General features: G+C 37.6%; 2 protein-coding genes across 2 annotated transcripts; both read left to right on the top strand.

The window, feature by feature from the left end:
- Positions 1-5,194: 5,194 nt before the first annotated feature.
- LOC134744800 (uncharacterized) lies at positions 5,195-5,890 on the top strand. Its single transcript, XM_063678711.1, has one exon. The coding sequence runs from the start codon at positions 5,236-5,238 to the stop codon at positions 5,818-5,820; it is 585 nt and encodes a 194-aa protein (XP_063534781.1). The 5' UTR covers positions 5,195-5,235; the 3' UTR covers positions 5,821-5,890.
- Positions 5,891-12,297: 6,407 nt separating this feature from the next.
- Positions 12,298-15,790, top strand: LOC134744799 (uncharacterized). Its single transcript, XM_063678710.1, has 5 exons — positions 12,298-12,417; positions 13,625-13,877; positions 14,086-14,298; positions 14,824-14,955; positions 15,628-15,790. The coding sequence occupies exons 1-5, from the start codon at positions 12,303-12,305 to the stop codon at positions 15,779-15,781; spliced, it is 867 nt and encodes a 288-aa protein (XP_063534780.1). The 5' UTR covers positions 12,298-12,302; the 3' UTR covers positions 15,782-15,790.
- Positions 15,791-18,358: the final 2,568 nt, after the last annotated feature.

Raw genomic sequence — 18,358 nt, 5'->3', positions numbered from 1 at the left:
GTGTCCACTTCATCACGCACATTTGTTGCCATATGCAGTATTAAGAGTGAGGGCAGTGTTAATATGCCTAGCGTCTTGAAGAGAGGTTTCGCAGAGCTGGTTTGCGGAACGCGCGCTATCGCACGCACAGCTCGTTTCTGGAGGCGGAAAACCCTCTCCCAGTCGGCGGCCGCTGCCCACAGCTCGATCCCATACTGTAAGCGTGAGTGCACTGAAGCGAAGTAACAGGCCCGGACCATTTCAGTTGGGAGTATTCGTGCCAATCTTTTTAAGGCAAAACATGCAGTTGCCAGTTTTTCACACGTTTTATCTATATGACATCCCCAGGTTTTATCTATATCCTTATCGCTAATATGTATTTGTTATTAGATTGAAACAACAATCGCCGACATGCCGACAGCCGATACGGATATTAGAAATACTTACCTTCGCCGTAAACATGTATCCTACCATGTATGTATGTAACTATGCCGACATTGCCGACCCTTCCGAGCTATGCCATTGTGGCTTATTGCTATGCAATTGATTTTGGTCAGTTATGTTATGACGTGATATATGTACTTATTGTATATAATATGTCGCAGGCAAATTGTAAAAATCCGCCATTTACAAACGACGCCATTTTACAAACGTGAAACGTTAAGCGGGATTTACATTACGAAATTACTGTCGTGCATGTTGAAATTAGTTTCGATATATGCGAAAGTAATTTCGTGTAATAATTAGTGAAATTCACAGTATCGCAGTGACCACGGCCCCATCTGCATCGAAGCTACACGTCCGCACAGCGCAGGCACTTTTGCGACATTAGTTATTCACGTCGCATTAACACTACGAAATTAAAACACTGATTTAAACTTTCACGATTTTTACTCATTATTATTTACGAGGACGGCGTTGTCCCCGTGGTCTCGGAGAAGACCACGGGGACAACGCCGTCCTCGAAACGTCGGAGGTAAATTTAAAACTTATTTTACGCGATTAAGTCCCACTACGAAATTAGTTGCATGACACTAATGTCATCAGAAAATCGTGCAGGGCACGAAATTGATTTGCTTTCATGAAATTCATGCATGCATTACGAAAATATTAAATAACACGTGAAACTGTTGGTGAAACTACTGTCACGAAATCAATTTCACGCAACTAATTTCATAATGTAAAACCCGCTTTATGCAAATTGCCGAAGGCAATGTAAAATTCACCATTTAAAAGTCAATTCTACGAAACATAAGAAAACAACTCAAAATTTGCACTTGATTACTTTGCCTCTTGTCAGACATTCATAAAACTTAGCAACCTCTGTTAAATGTTGTCTTTCTAATAAACAAAAATAGACGGACGGACCAACAATTTTCAACGGTTTGTTTGATTTGACAAACTTTTATGCATAACTTCAATAACTAAAAAAAAAAAAACACCTAAATTTATTAATAGTAAATCACATAAATTTATTTAAAAACATACAAAACGTCAAATAAACTTATGAATACAAATAATTACATGAAGTAACTATTAGTCAACCCCGTTCGTTATCGCTCCCGGTGCAAAAGTGCCCATAATGCTAACGGCATAGCTCGCTGGATGGCTATGGACAGCCTCTGCACCAGAAACGATTCGGAGCGGGGGTCCTCTCCCTTTTGCCTTAGTAAATTAAAAATTAATTATACCCATATTTAAGTAACCTATTTTACACATAATACCATCGTAAAGTACTTACGTGGTTATTTGCATCACCCGCATGCATGTAACTTTCGAGAAATGCAACGTTAATACCTCATAAAATATTACGTAATAAAAATACAAGTAAACAAGTGATCTTCCGACGGCTCTTCGTCAACTTTAATATCGCTAGAAAGTTTTATCTCCTCATAAAGTGAAATATTAACACATCCGCCGCGCTTGACGTTAAATTACGTCCTTTGAGATGAAGGTTTTATGTCACATAAAATTTCTAAGCTGCTAGTTTGATAGTTTAGGTTGAAAAGGATTTTACTAGGGAGTAATGTAAAACTTCTGACAAAGCCCATTTAGTGTTAAGAACTTGCATGCAATATTCTATACATCACAGTACAATGAATGAATGCCTATGTCCAGCAGTGGACGTCTTTCGGCTGATATGATGATGATGATGATGATGATGATGATGATAATGACAATGAATTCAGTTGATCGACCAAATACGATGCCCTAACAGGGTTCATGTCTGTAGCTTCTATTGTAAACATTATCAATTAAGAATTATTATTGTATCATTATCCAGAGGCCGTGAGTTCAAGTCTCACCCAAGGCAGTAATTTTTCCACTTTTAAATTTATTCTAAGCTTAATAGCATCGATCGCAGACGTTTCTGCTTGTTAAAAATTAATTATCAATTAAGGCTAAGCTTAGTTAAAATAATCTCAAAATATTGAGATTGTGACTGAGTTAAGACGAATGTTTGTACCTAACCTATTATGAAATAAACAGTTGAAATTTTATTTTTAATTTTTTAAATTATCATCTGTAAAACAACATGAGTGCAATGAATTACTTGATTACTTGACACCGCAGTAACGAAAATCGCATTCAAATTCATGTAGGATCCTACATCCGCGTAGCCAGGCCGCGGAGGCGCGCGTCTTTGGCTGTCACGCACTCTACAACAAGCATTATGCCTACACATACGCACATAAACAAATATTATCGGTCCGACAGCTGACGGGGGGCTCCGACATGGCGTTAATTTATCGGAAGCGCCTTTCGGTAATCGGATGTCGGAAGGCGCCTATGACAAAAACAGCTGCAGGAGAGTGCCATTGGCATTAATTCCGCTTTTTTGGGTTATTTATCGTTTTTTAGTAATAATGATTTATTAAATGCATTAATAAATACCGATAAACAGACTAAGATATGTGTTTACTTCCTTCCGACATCCGATATCGGATCGGACAATGTGAAAACGCTCTAAGTGGGGCTATAGTATAGTTATTAGTTGGTGAGAATGACATTAACTTTGAGTGTCACTATTATGGATGGTAAAGAAAGGATGCCAATCTCTTATGGCAGAATTGTTGCAAAAGTGACCGCTTTCAGCTTTAAATAGTAGTTCCTAATCTCTCCGGTGGCGCTAGTTAGGCTATGGGACATGAGTATAACATGAACCATATAAGGCAACAAATAACCCGACCAAATTACGTAGGTTGTTTTTGGGTAGTATTTCGGTGTATGGTGGCGCCGCCTAATTACTGTTTTTTGATGGACACTTTTCATATATAGAGATTTGGCTCCTTTATATAGTCTCCATGGTCACTATCCTACACTCAGTACTAATGTCAACTATTGTCAGTGTAGTGATTGGAATGTAATGAAATATGTATAGTATTAAATGAAATGGAACGAAGGAATTTTACTTTACGGAAAAAGTTTTTAAAATAATACTGCATTTTATTAGAGTATCAAAATTCTTAAAAATATTTAGTAATTACGAAAAATCGGCAAATCGGAATCGGGAAGGGTTCCGTACCATTACGCAAAAAACGGCAAAAAAAGTTGTTATAGCGACAACAAATACTAAAAACAGAATAAAATAAATATTTAAGTGGGGCTCCCATACAACAAACGTGATTTTTTTGCCGTTTTTTGCGTAATGGTACGGAACCCTTCCCGATTCCGATTTGTCGATTTTTCGTAATTACTAAATATTTTTAAGAATTTTGATACTCTAATAAAATGCAGTATTATTTTAAAAACTAGAAGTACAATATCATCTGTGAATATTTCAACTGTCTAGCTATCACGGTTCATGAGGTATTACAGCCTGGTGACAGACGGACAGACAGACAGCCAGACAGACAGCGAAGTCTTAGTAATAGGGTTCCGTTTTTACCCTTGTTGTACGGAATCCTAAAAAGACATAATTTATGATGTTCTGGTCCATATTACGTAATAAATTTGGCACCGACGGGCACGGTAGTGACCATAATAATACCGCCAAGGTGCCAATGTTGCATGCATTATGCATGCATCGCTAACGGGGGCCATTGCCATTGCGTTTTAATTACTGGACTATTACCCTAGTCAACGAGGCTTTTGTTATGAGTGCAGTTGCAGTGTCACGTAGTGTTTAGTATGAAGAAACCTAAAGAGTACAAAGGAACACCAATATTACTGTTACAACTTTCTGTCACTAGAGAGCTCAAACTTTTTGTAATACCTACTTAATACTAATTATACATATTTCTGACTAAAACTGAAAATGTAAAAGGTCCAAAGGGTTTCCAATTAAAATATTATTATAAATGATTTTCTTAAACCTCCACCCTGTATATTTATTAAAGAGATTATAAATATTGAAGTTACATTAACAATGAATATTGTACAAAACAAACTTAGTTGTACAATTGTGACGTTTTCAACCAAAAGGTACCACATTGTCGCTTATTGATAAGGTTGATTTCTAATTGAAGCTATATGGAAATAGCGCCTTACTGACAAGCGACATTAAGTACCCTTTTGGTTGAAAATGGCACAATTATATTAATTATGACGACCGGTCTGGCCTAGTGGGTAGTGACCCTGCCTGTGAAGCCGATGGTCCTGGGTTCGAATCCCGGTAAGGGCATTTATTTGTGTGATGAGCACAGATATTTGCTCCTGAGTCATGGGTGTTTTCTATGTATTTAAGTATTTATATATTATATATATCGTTGTCTGAGTACCCATAACACAAGCCTCCTTGGGCTTACCGTGGGACTTAGTCAATCTGTGTAAGAATGTCCTATAATTTTTTTTTTTTTTTTTAATATATTATTTATATTTAAGGTAAGTACGAGTATGTACTTATTTTTCGTGCTAATATTTACTATTGGGAAGACCCTTATTGAGGTCAAGACCACTGTACATTAGTCTATATTATTATACCATTATCACAAACCAACCGAAAAGCGCCCACCACAAAAACCCAATTAGCAACGGCGAAAGAAAATTTCACCAAACATGAATATTAAAACCCATTAGGTATTTTCGTAAACCATACTTGACATTCGGCGCACGCGCCACTAACAATGACACCTAATCGGCAACCATTACACAACGATGATCCGCTTATAGGCCAATGTCGCGCTTACACGGAATATCGATCGAGATGACACATCCGGACTCAACGGAAAACAGAATCAGCGAGGAATATGTATAAAAGCTGACAGCCAAACATCACAGCATCATTCGAGAACCAACATTCGAAGAAGCCACATCATGAAATCCATCGCTTGCGTTCTCATCTTAGCTGCGTTTGTGGCAGCTGAGCCACCGAGCTTCAGATCAAGATTCTTCCAACGGCAGGAAGCTGAACCTACTACTTCTAGAAACGAGGAAGCACCGTACCCAGCAGCAGGTTACAAGCCTTCTAAAGAATTCAAGCTTCCATCCAGGGAAGCTGCCCCGCCTGCGACATCATACGGAGTTCCTTCAGATAGCTATGCTGTCCCATTCTACACTTTCAAGGCTCCGCAAACTGAATACGGAGTTCCAAGAAAGAGTGAGGAACCTGAGAAAGAGAGGGAAGATAAAGAAGACGTAGAAAGCTTGAAAGTGGAAGGTTTACCGAAAGAAACAAAAGGCAAGCTTCAAGAAAATTCTGAGGTGGTAAACACTAATGGTGCTTACTACGTATTACTCCCGGATCTTCAGCTCCAAAGAGTACAGTACGAAACCCAGAACGATATTCGCAATATGGCGTATTCAGCTCGTCTGCAGTACAGGAATGAGGACCGAGCTCCGATATACGTGTACACTGCTGTTCCTCAGTACCAGAATGCTGCTTACGTCCAAGTGCTTTAAGTTTTTAGCTTTCGGAAAGCCTATGGTTGTGTTTATATTATTGTAAATGTGGATATATCACTTTTGAAATCACCTGTCAGAGATATTTAGGCGCCGACCGAGCTTACTCTGCATGCAATTTGAAATGACAAAGTGTGATAATGTCATCATTAATGCCACATTTCTGTGAAAATATAAATGTAATGATACTCCCTCATTTTGTTCAATTCAAATCGGTGCAAAGTTTTCTACCTGTCTTTTCTATCTGCTTGAATTCCTCTACATTTGTTCACAAGTTGGGGGTTGGGGTCCATGATGATCGCATTTATCGCGTGACAAAGACAAGATAAAGCTCCCTTTCCAAGATTTTATAGACCGACACGAAGGCATATGGACATGTTTTGTCATATTTTATTGAGAAGAAACAACCGTCGCCCTTAAAATGTTTTATAAACTTTGAACATGTATAAACACGACTATATCAACAATTTGAGATTATAAAGGAGACTGAAGCTTCAAGTTCGGCCATTTGCCAAAACACTCGTGAATAACGAAATAAAAATAAAGTGTTGGTACATAATGCCCTGTTTCATTCCTTTCCTTATCATTGTTGGAACGGTTTCGCATTTTCCAACTTTTTCGCTTAATTGCCGTACAGTTTTCGTACTGCCATCAGATATATCTGAGTGGTCGAGGTGCTCAAAAATATCTGAACACGCCTGTATTGCCAAGGCGCTAGAGTGCGTGTTCAGATATTTTTGAGCACCTCGGCCGCTCAGATATATCTGATGGCGATTGTACGCTCTGCGTATACAATTCTCCCCTTTATTACCGAGGACTAAAGACCAAAAGTGTATTTTTTTTTTGACAATTGCGTTATTAGTGTATTTGTATGATAATGAAGTTTGGTCATTTCTGAGGCCCATTATTGTTGTGCTACTTTTTGGTTATGAAATATTGCTTGAAAGTAAATTGGTTGTTCCACTTTGGCTGTGTAACACAGGACAATGAGTAAATACTTACCTATGTTTGACACATTATGTAAGATGAATAGCATGTAATACCATGACCAAAACTATGTTTAATAGTCCTATATGTAACAACTTAACTAATTATTTTACTTATTTTTTTATTTGTATGACATTACCTTTTACTCAAAACCACGAGCTCTTTCGATTCTAAATAGGAGAAAAAAAAGTGTCCCATGTTTTTTATTTCCTTTCCATTTCACTATTTTTTTTATTAAGATAATCCGGTGTTGAAAATATATAAACAATTACTTTTATTTTCTTTTTTTTTAAATCTTGTCATTGTCGCTACTAAAATAAATATAGAACCACCCGTCACCCGTTGACCACGAACGCTGTAAAGGGTTCGAAACGTCGGGATGTATTATAAATTCAATATACGCGATATAATCCGTTTTCATAGTTTTATTTCATAAATATAGAAATTATTTTATTGCCAAAGTTAACGGGTAAAAAAACCCTAATTGTAAATAAGGGCACGAAGTGATTGTTAGCATATTCAATTCGCTGCACGTGATCTGCCTGCGATACATTGTTGAGCCGTTTATTACTTTTTAGGGTTCCGTGCCCAAAGGGTAAAAACGGGACCCTATTACTAAGACATCGCTGTCCGTCTGTCCGTCTGTCACCAGGCTGTATCTCGTGATCTGTGATAGCTAGACAGCTAAAATTTTCACAGATGATGTATTTCGGTTGCCGCTATAACAACAAATACTAAAAACTGAATAAAATAGAGATTTAAGTGGGGCTCCCATACAACAAACGTGATTTTTGACCGAAGTTAAGCAACGTCGGGCGGGGTCAGTACTTGGATGGGTGACCGTTTTTATAGATAATGGTACGGAACCCTTCGTGGGCGAGTCCGACTCGCACTTGGCCGGTTTTTTATTTAATACTTGTTGTAGACACTTTTAAAACTGGTATCGTTACATTCGTTACCAAAATGATAGTAAACATAATTATATCCTGCTAAGTCCCAGAGTCAAATGCCCAAAAAAATTGCATTCCATTATAGTATAATAAAAAATAACTATATTCATTCTCACACCTAAAAGAAAATCAAGGGAATCGTAATTTCCACGTATATGAATTTGATTTGATTTAGACGAAATATTAAAAACATATATTTTTCATTGATTCAAAAAATTACACAGCCTTACAGATGATTACTTTATGCTTACAGCGAATTAAATACACCGTGAAATTTAAAACACACAGTATTAAATATGAGAAACTCATAAATTCAAAATAATAAAATACTTACCTATGTATATAGAATAGAATAGAAGAAACTTATTCAAAAACGCTTACTCGTAAATTTAACTTAAGTATTACTTGAGACATACAGAACCAACTTATTATTAAGCGTCACTGAAAAGGTCTCCACTGAGCTTAACGCCAAGAATCCACCTAAGGATCTCGACTCGATGTCGACGCTGGTCTTCCGTGGAGACCCTTCCGAGAGAACGCAAAGTAACTACACGCTAAAGTACAAAATTTATATAAAGAGTAAATTTAATAAGCCTATATTATTATATTAAAAACTACAATAATAATACATTAATGTAAATTTAATGTATAACACAAGGTGAAATAAATTATATGGGAGGCGTTATATATGGTTAATATCCTGTTTTATATATTAGTAATTACATTATTTTTTGTCTATATTATTTAAACTTTATTTAATCATACTAATAATTATTAAATAAATTTACAATGCCATGTACTGCGTTTTGAGGCAGCACAATGGAATTTATATGATCCATCTCAATGGTTCATGAATATGAGGGGTTACGTTATCCTCATACGACATCGCATTCAATCGTTTGATTGATACATGATATAGCCCGATATATTGCAGTGGCATATTAGGTTAATAGATTTTTAGATTTTAGATATTTATTCTCATAATATAAAATTACAGTATAAATTATCTTAGACTAATCTACACGAATTTATATTATGATCGTCAGTACATACAATTTACATGTAATAATTCAAATATAATCAATACTACACAACAAGACAACAGGCCGCTACCAAGTGTTTTCACATTATCCGATCCGATATCGGATGTAGGATCCTACATGAAATGTAGTTTGCCATGAATTTTTTATTTATTTTTTACTAGCCTATTATGGTGTCCCACTGCTGGGCAAAGGCCTCTCCCCTTGTCTTCCACGACTCCCGATATAGTGCCTCCTCCGGCCAGTTGTTGAGAAAGGTGTCTAGGTCGTCCCGCCATCTCCGTCTGGGCCTGCCGGGTCCGCGCCCCTCTTCTGGCATCCATTTGGTAGCTATACTAGCCCATCTGTCCGGATGCATGCGGCAGACGTGACCGGAACAGTCCCATTTGAGCCTAGCAGTCTTCTCACCGACGTCAGCAATGCGGGTTTTTGCGCGCAGCGTGGTGTTCCGGATACGATCGGTCCTCTTCACACCTAAAATGCTGCGCTCAATAGCCCGTTGGCAAACCTTCAACTTGGACTTCTGACTCTCTGTGAGTGACCATGTTTGAGCACCGTAGATTAGGACGGGCAGGATACACATGTCGACGAGTTTTCGCTTCAGTGACAGTGGAAGGTGGAAGGCTACCCTTCATTGAATTGATTTCATTGGCTTTGCCATGAATAAATGAAATTATTCTTATTATTCTTATAAAACTAATGGCTCTGTAAGCTGCAGAAATGGCTCCTCCATTTAAAAATATATCCAAAACCTAAATCGACAAATTCTAAATATATAATGATTGAACCTGATCACTAAATTTCACGAGAATCGATTGGGAAATGCGACCAGTACACTCACCATCAGTTTTACCCGGCCTTAAACGCTAACGAATGCGTCAACTCAAACGCAGTGCTCGCTTCTATCAATGTCAGTACAAGGGAGATGCATTGTGAGTTAGTTTACGCAGTCGGTAGCAAACTATATTAGTTTCAAACTCATGGTAAGGACACTGTAGACTACAGTGTGGTGGAGAACCGCCGCACAGCCGGTCATATACGAACATACGATAGCATTTTTTACCTCAAGTTAAAAATCTTGTTGATGACATAATTAAGTCAATAAAATTATATGAAACCGTAGATCATCATGTTATTTTGAGAAAGATGTGCTGCTAGTAGTGTACTTAATACAGATGTAACGCGTGAAAAAAATAAAAAATCTCTTTTTTTTCTAATCAAAACACGATACCGAATAATAATATGGCCTTAAAAGGATCCCCACTATTTTTGTCACACTGTTTAAAACTAGTACATTTTTAAATCTATCTTTGGAAACCGTTTTTGTAAACAAAACTTGAAAAGAACCCACTAACCTCAAGTATTTCAATTTGCCACTGAAACTCTTTCGTCCCGTTCAATCTTTACATGTTTGTAAAGGACAATAGAACCGGTATCGTTTCCAAATGTAAGTACTCGTCAACAAGGCTTATTCCCGATTCCCAGCGAGTGTTCTGCTCACGACAAACCAGTGTGTAAGGCAGTCCAATCGACACTTTACCTAGTGGTAAATAAATAATTGTGAGGAAAAATAAGTTAAAATTTCTCGGAATCTGAAGACCTTTATCTCTAGTTGAAAATGTCTCGCCACCTCGCCGCCTTTGACCTCCATCTTTTCTTTTCTCGTCTCTGGGTATCCATTTACATACTTTTTTCGTCCACCTAGTATTGTCCATTCTGCATGTGTCCGGCGCAGTTCCATTTGTTTTGGTCCCGTTTGGTTCTATTTCTTAAACTTAAAAGGTCTCTAGATTAAGTATATATATATAGGTATATATATATATAGTAGTCAGTACAGAAGAACGACTCTCCGTTAAAGTAAACATGCGGTAAGTTTGGTCGAGCGATTCATACACATTACTCTTAAACCACGAATTTAAATCTTACCACACGGACATAGGTTTGAAAATAGATGCAACGTCATTAGACGTGACGTAAATGCGATGAACGTTGAGCACTGAGCTGGACTACGCAAATGTAGAGGTCTACGTCATTTGTTTGACTAACTTCAATAGACTTCGGGATACATGAATAGGCTAGTTTAGCTGATTTAGGTATCTGAATCAGCAGCCTTAATTCGATACGAGTGAATACCTTTTCTATCCGCCCACTGATACTTAGGATGACTAGACCTACAATCTACATTAAGGCGTCCAGTTGGTCGTCCCAAGTATGCTGTTTTGACTGCCCCATATTCTGCAATCCTAAGTATCGGTGGGCGGATAGAAGGGAGGAAGATCTTGAGCTCGGCGTCGAAGATAGCTGGCGTAAATTCGCGCAGAACGGAGCAAAATGAAAAATGCTCTTGTGTTGATGGCCAAAACTCATTTTGGGTCATTGAGCCAGCCAAGTAGGTAAGTAAGTAAAATTAATTTACAAACACTTAAGTACGGCTACTTCCTCTGATTGGTATCTTTCAGACAACTTAAATTACATGCATTTTTATTACAGCCAGTAAAACTTTTAAGTTATACTTGGTAGAGTCGGTACGTCGGTGTACTATAAAATACTTTAAGAGTCCCCGGCAAGCTCAGCTTTATTTCACCTTCCGCCTTACAAACAGCAGTTTCGTTCTCATTTTAAAACTACGTTGGATTGTAATGAAACTTTGTATATACAATGACATGAGGTATATCTAGGTCTTTAATTAGTTTATATAAACAAAACGAAATAGAGCAAAAACAAGTTTTGTTTGAAAACCTTAAATTCGCTGTATTTCTTTTACTATTGTATCTGAAGCTACATACCTTATCCTAAAGTACAAAGTTTCAGAACAATCTAGCTAGTCGGGAGAACTGAGCTTGCGGGGGACTCTTAAAGAGCTCGTATAACTTTTACTGCGGAAACATTACAAAGAATCTAAGGATGTCTGGACGAGGTATCCCACGAGACAAGAGTTATCCCACTTTTTTAATTAAGTACGATGTTAAGCTTAGAATAAATTTAAGTGGAAAAATTACTGCCTTGGGTGAGACTTTAACTCACGGCCTCTGAATCGATACTCCAGCTCTCTGCCAATGCCAACTGAGCCACCAAGACCTCATCCATAGCCAGCGAATCTTTCCACCCTAGCGACATCTACCGTAAGAGCGTTACACTTCTTATACGGCTACCGGAGTTCCAAGTCATATTGGAAATTCACCAGTTACGATGTGCTACCCATACTAATTTAAATTTTTAACAAGGAGAAACATCTGCGAACGATGCTGTTAAGCTTAGAAACAAATTAAAATTTTTGAAAGTGGAAAAAATTACTGCCTTCCTTCTTCTTGCCTGTTTGCTTGGAAGCTATCCTTTTTATACGTACCGAACGAACCTTTTTATTAAATTTTCACGTATCACACCACTGTCATAGTCACTACAATATACCTATATCACTTGTCAAAACTTCGACATCAATGCTACTCGTATTATCAATTTGATAAAATTACCAACAATATAAAAGTACCTAGTATTAATAATTACTATGGAATCTGAAGAGGTGACGCTGGTCAGAAACAAAAGACTTACAGAACCAGTCGGGTTACTAAAGACGGATAAATCTAGACTGAAGTGGATCGCGTGGTACGTCATCGTACAGTGTAAGTATTATTATTCAGTACTGCCCACTTAGCAAATACGACGGAAACCCTGCAGACTTGTTTACCCTCGACAGTGACTTAATCCAATGGATACAGAACTTTAGAATATCCTTATAAACGACTGAACAATTATGCCATAGGAATAAATAAAATTATTATCCTTACCCGTGTTCTAAACAATTATACAAATGCAAATGCATGCGAGCGTATCAGGGCACGCTGATCAAAATCCTTTGGACGCTCGACGCCATGCAGCACGCGCCGCTGATTTCACTGCTGGACGCAGCCACTTAGGCGGTACCCAGTTGTCGCAAAGGTAGTCCCTTAAAAATTTTGCTCATATCATTTTGAATCACTCCCCTCCTTAGCAATTTCAGTCGCTGATTTTACGAGTAAGCATTGCACGATTGTTAATTCAAATTGAATTGCACTAAATAGATATTAGTTCACAAGACAGAATGCTTATCTAAATAATTTCGCAGTATTGGTTAGCCAATCAGCTCAGCCCTTTGACTATTCACATTTGCTGTCCGCCCTTTGCTGTATTTACGGTCCACCAGACTGAATAACACAGGTAACATCGAAGTTAGCTGATCAATTGTAAACTCTAATACAGGGAGATAAGGTTTATTATAGGCCTATCAAGTGTGCATTCGATTGTATCAATTTCAACTAGATCAATACACGAATCTAGTGTCAAAGTTTGTAGAAATTAACAATATATCCAGTGGATAGGGTAATTTGCTTCTTGGTTACATATTATAATTATATTTTCATCTAGAACTAGAACACAGAACACATGCCTTATTGCTCTGCAGGAATCTGTTAATTTTTGATTAAAAGTTTGTCCCGAATTGTATCTAGATGTAGGTGTCAAGACTGCTAGGGTGAAGTTTGTTAGGTTAGGCAGGATAAAAAAAATTAAATGTGGGCCAAAATGGCTACTGAGTGTAACCCACGACACAATACAGACGGCCGACGGGGTAAAAGCAGACCAAAAACTCATGTCAGAGAGAGAATAAGAGAGGACGAATTGGTGGAAAATACCAAAGGACAAGACCGAATGGCTAACAGTTAAAAAGTAAAATTTGCTAATAAAAATAAACTAAAAGAATCAAGTGGGGTGATTGTTAATAAAAGTCGTTTTTTTGGGCAACCGGCTCAATCTTGTATTACTGTTCATTGAAGAATATTATCCCCCTTCCAGGTATAATAGTGTTCGTAGGAGTAGCAACAGTCCTCCACTGTGTCTGGAAGCCCGACGACGGCATATACGAGCTGGAGATTCTCTCCCGCATCATGTATTTATACGACACCAACGCCTGCGGGAAAACCAGGTCGCTGAGGCAGACCCAGGAATTGTCACTGAGCAATGAGACGTTTGGGCTGAATATTATACCTATTAAGAATATGCATGTGTCCCTGAATGTGGTGGCTAAGTTGTCTGGGCAGACTAGGACGTAAGTATTAATTGTAAAGTCTGAAATGTATGAAGATTAACAGCACCAAATTTATTTATTTTTAAATCTTCTATATTTTAACATAACTTTTTTTTAACATTCGCCTTTCTTTTTAGTGTAGCTTGCTCATGGTTTTCCTCTTTCTCTTCTAGCTTCGATCTTGGCTTCTAATATAGTTTAAATTCCTTACGATTGTTCCCTATTGCAGATACGTAAAATTCAGTCTCGGTCTCCACGTTATCTGGTTTCTCTCAGCCATACTCCTGCATTTGCTGATTGGGATCAAAAACATGAAAGTCATGAAAGTCATCCTTAAGATCTTCCGCTTTATCACCATGAGCGCCGTCATCTTTGACGTTTGCATGGCGATTGTCTATATCGCGGATATACAGCAGAGCTTGACTAAAGCTATGATTATAAGGTAAATTACTAGACTGTTACTGCTTTACTTAGATGCATGAAAGTTATCATTAATTGACTGTGTAGTGTGTACTCACTGTGAATCACTATTATCTCCACTTTCCTATTGGTACGACTACTACCATTTTCAAAACAATAAGATGGTACAATTTTCTACCACTGCCATTTATATTTGAAAGTTCTCCTAATCATTGCCGGGTGTCACTTTTTCTTCACAACCCATTTCTTCATAATTTCATTTCGCGGAATGACCATATATGCAAGCTAGACATATAAATTCGTATAGTTTCTTTACCTAAGATAATAGTTACTAACTTTATGTATTAACAAAAAATTATTGATAAAGCACTATAATAGCGTTATATATGTAAAAGCGTCCTTCAAATTATACAAGTCGTTGCTAACCGTTTCGTATGTTCCATATTTGTTAGAAAGAGATCAAAATGAACAGAGGTTTGCTAAGTTTTATGAGGAGTAGCTTTTGTTAAAGCTACTCCTACCATATCTTTTATTTCCTTATAAACAGGTACAGCGGCTGGGGCATGACTCCTCGCCAGATAAACCATCCAGACGAGTTCGGCGGCTGGGTGCCGATCATGGCGGCTACCGCGTGGTTGCGTTGCGGCATATTCTTCTTCTTTAACCTTTACCTCGTCAGGTCAGTGTAGTATCACAAACACACCACCACATAGTACCTTGAATGCCTCAACCAATTCTGTGTAGTATAACAGACATCATTTATTCAGACAACACATCAATACTAATAGCATAGATAACAAATTCCAAGAAGAAGTAAATAAAACAGAAATAAAGATGTGAAGCCGGAATGGTCACCAGGTCACCACTGAGCAATGCAGCGACACGACTAGCGTGGTCAAAGGCGCTGGTTTTTTGTGGAGCCAGCGGGATGTTTCACATTTGGAATACTTATTTATTATTTAAATGAGCTTTAATCTTAAATCCTCTTCTGCGTTTGATATTCGTGAAACATTATCAGCAGTGTGGTTTAAAACCTTACAAGCAATCAACATGATCATCATCAACAACTTCTGCTATTCCAAGAATCACCACTCACCGGTCATGCACTGCCTAATCTTGATTTTGCATCCCCAATCAGCATTGGACTAGCGCAGGGATTATCACATATAGAGGAGGCCTGTGCTGTGCTAATAACTACCACTGACCGTATATAAGTAGGTTCATAAGACTTGGCTCAAGTTTTGTACTGAAATGTCGAAATTCTTATATAAAATCCGCGCCAGCCTTAGTGATCGAGCTACAACTCAACTCCTGTAACTCCTTTAACTCAACAAGAAACTTTTCTCTACAGATTCGTAAAGATAGTAATGCAAAAGATCCGAGGCAAGGAGGTGAAGAGCCGAATCGAGAAACTCTGCAACGTGCCCTTTCCGGATGCTGAATATAATCAGAGAATAAACGGAAACTCCTTGCATTATAGAGCGGGGGAATATAACAAATTTTAATCTCGATTGAGTAAGGGTTACACCAAACCGTCTGATATCAGTTTGTCATTCGTGGTTGGTGCAACTAGTCCTAACATTTTCAGTGCCAAACGCCATATTCAAACCTCACTTACACGCCAAGATCATGGGCTCAAGCGTGCTAATATAAACCTGAGTTGGAATGGACGTATGAAGGTACATTGACAGCGTAGGCCATAACAAGTAAATTAACCTTTTCGACGCCGTGTCAAACACAAAAGCAATCATCCAGACGTCACGTCACCGAAGTGTCAAAACTGAAATTGAATTTTATGCATATGCATGTAGGTCTATGTTGCTCTTTGGTCTATGACCGATTAATCGGTCTTTGGCGTTGAACCTACGGTGCGTGTTTATCGGTCATTGGCGTCCAAAAAGGTTAAGCGTTCGTAGCGAGCGAGAGTAGGTATAGTCACTCGATGATGTCCACAAATATGCAACAGAAAAGAAAGAAAGAAGATAAATTATTATTTTAATCACTTTCTTTGTGCAAAGTTGTGTTAGGTGTATCCGTATCTGTGCTTGTTTTTATTATTCTTTATTTTAAGAAAGAAGTAGAATTTGTTTTAACTGATCTAAGTTCATTAAACTTGTTTACAATTTAATCAATGACCAATCTCTTTAACGTTAGAATATAAATAGTAAAAATATTTAATAAAGAACCGTAGTTGTCTCGGGATGTAAGCACATTTTTAGTTTTCGCTTTGCACAAAAGAGTTAGGTTTTACAGAAAAATTGTGCTGTCGCCATACCCAATGGTTACAATGAATATCCATTTTAAATTCGTTATTTCTGACCCGTCAAAAGCACACAAGTTGATATTCCTAGACTAAAATTTGGGCCATGTCCATCAAAAACATTGTTTGCCCTACTGCGTCTCATCGCTTCGGCAACAATATATAATCGAATGTCACTTCACGTCCACACGAAAACTTATCGATGCAATACCAAAGTGTCACTTTAGAATTAAAAAGTTACATCCCACCCTTTTAACCAGCTGTATTTCCGACCTTAAGCGAACAACATAAAACTCAATTTGCAAGCAATGGAGTTCTACACGTGGTATCGAAACTAGCAATGTTGTTACTGGCAGTTACAACGTTCGATATACGATAGAATCGAGCACTAATCATCGCCATAACACGTTTTAATCGAGTTGTCTATGTGAATAATCGATTAGGCCATCAGTAGGGTATCCAAATATTAATGTCTGTAATATTTGAAACGATGTGAATAGTGTTAGTTACGTCAAAAGAATGCTTAGAACTATGGATGGTATAGAAAGGTTCGCAATCTCTTATGGCACAATTGTTGCAAAAGTGACCGCTTTCAGCTTTAAATAATAGTTCCTAATCTCTCCGGTGGCGCTAGTTAGGCTCTGGGACATGAGTATAACATGAACCATATAAGGCAACAAATAACCCGACCAAATTACGTAGGTTGTTTTTGGTAGTATTTCGGTGTATGGTGGCGCCGCTTAATTACTGTTTTTTGATGGACACTTCATACATAGAGATTTGGCTCCTTTATATAGTCTCCATGCTAAGAACACTTAGAAAAATTATGTCATGAGTTATGTTAACATTGTCTTTTATTGTTTTGATAATGGAATTTCATTTGGAATTTGATAATATCAAATTGTAACATGGTTACGTAGGCTGGCAGAAAAAGGAAAAGTCAATAGTATTAATCCCTAAAACCATCTTCGCAAGACTAGTCTTTGGATCCACGAACGTTATTAAATATCAAAAGCGAAGTATTAAAAATAATTCATATTCTGAAAACGGAGAAACGGACAATCTCGCAAACGTTTTGTTAATGCGAAATGGAATGAGCATTCCGTTTATAGAAAATTCAATTTGAGCTCGAAAGATGCCATTACGTTACATCTTTCATTATTGCAGGAAGGGGACATTAATTTAAGACTAACGCTAACGCCTAGTGCTGTACCTAAAATAGCTGTTAAACAAAAATACTTTTTCGTAGGCAGTAATTAGTAGATTGTGTCACAAGGGAGCAAAATGACATATTTACGGCGAGGGCGTACAATTGAATCCTAAACCAAGCGAAGGTACTGAGCGTAGTGAGGGATTCAAGTGTGTTACGCCCAAGATGGAATAATGTTGCTACCATGTGACACATATTGCTTTTCACATCACCTATGAGGTAATTATAATGTTTAAAACTAGTATTTAGCTAAAAAAATGTGAAAAAAATGTAAAAATCGTGTCCTAGAACAGAAAAGTGTTACTTTGATCCCTAGTAGCAGGGAAGAAAAGTGCCACTTTGATCCCTCCTAGCAGGGAAGAACAAGCCCTTTTTCGAATTGGTGATGTGAAAATTTTAAATGGGAAACGTAAAGTAGTTAGTGTTACAAATAATTTAATATTTTAAACGACTTACTCGTAAAAGCTTTTTACAGCTCACAACTTGGCATTTAAACATGCAATAATCCGAATCCTACTATATTTTGGAAATTTTGTAAGAGTTGTTATCCACATCGAGCTCTATTGGTCCTTATAAAAAAAAATAAGTTTTATATTAGAAAGGCCAATTGAA

The sequence above is a fragment of the Cydia strobilella genome, chromosome 10 (assembly GCF_947568885.1).
Source record: "Cydia strobilella chromosome 10, ilCydStro3.1, whole genome shotgun sequence".
NCBI lineage: Eukaryota > Metazoa > Arthropoda > Insecta > Lepidoptera > Tortricidae > Cydia > Cydia strobilella.
Note: the sequence above shows the minus strand (reverse complement) of the source record. Positions and strands in the feature narration are given on the sequence as shown.

Excerpts from the sequence above, each read along its gene's own strand:
- LOC134744799 (XM_063678710.1), top strand. The coding sequence starts at position 12,303 with ATGGAATCTGAAGAGGTGACGCTGGTCAGAAACAAAAGACTTACAGAA. Across the intron at positions 13,878-14,085 it reads TTGTCTGGGCAGACTAGGAC|ATACGTAAAATTCAGTCTCG; the intron begins GTAAGTATTAAT and ends TCCCTATTGCAG. Across the intron at positions 14,956-15,627 it reads TTTAACCTTTACCTCGTCAG|ATTCGTAAAGATAGTAATGC; the intron begins GTCAGTGTAGTA and ends TTTTCTCTACAG.
- LOC134744800 (XM_063678711.1), top strand. The coding sequence starts at position 5,236 with ATGAAATCCATCGCTTGCGTTCTCATCTTAGCTGCGTTTGTGGCAGCT.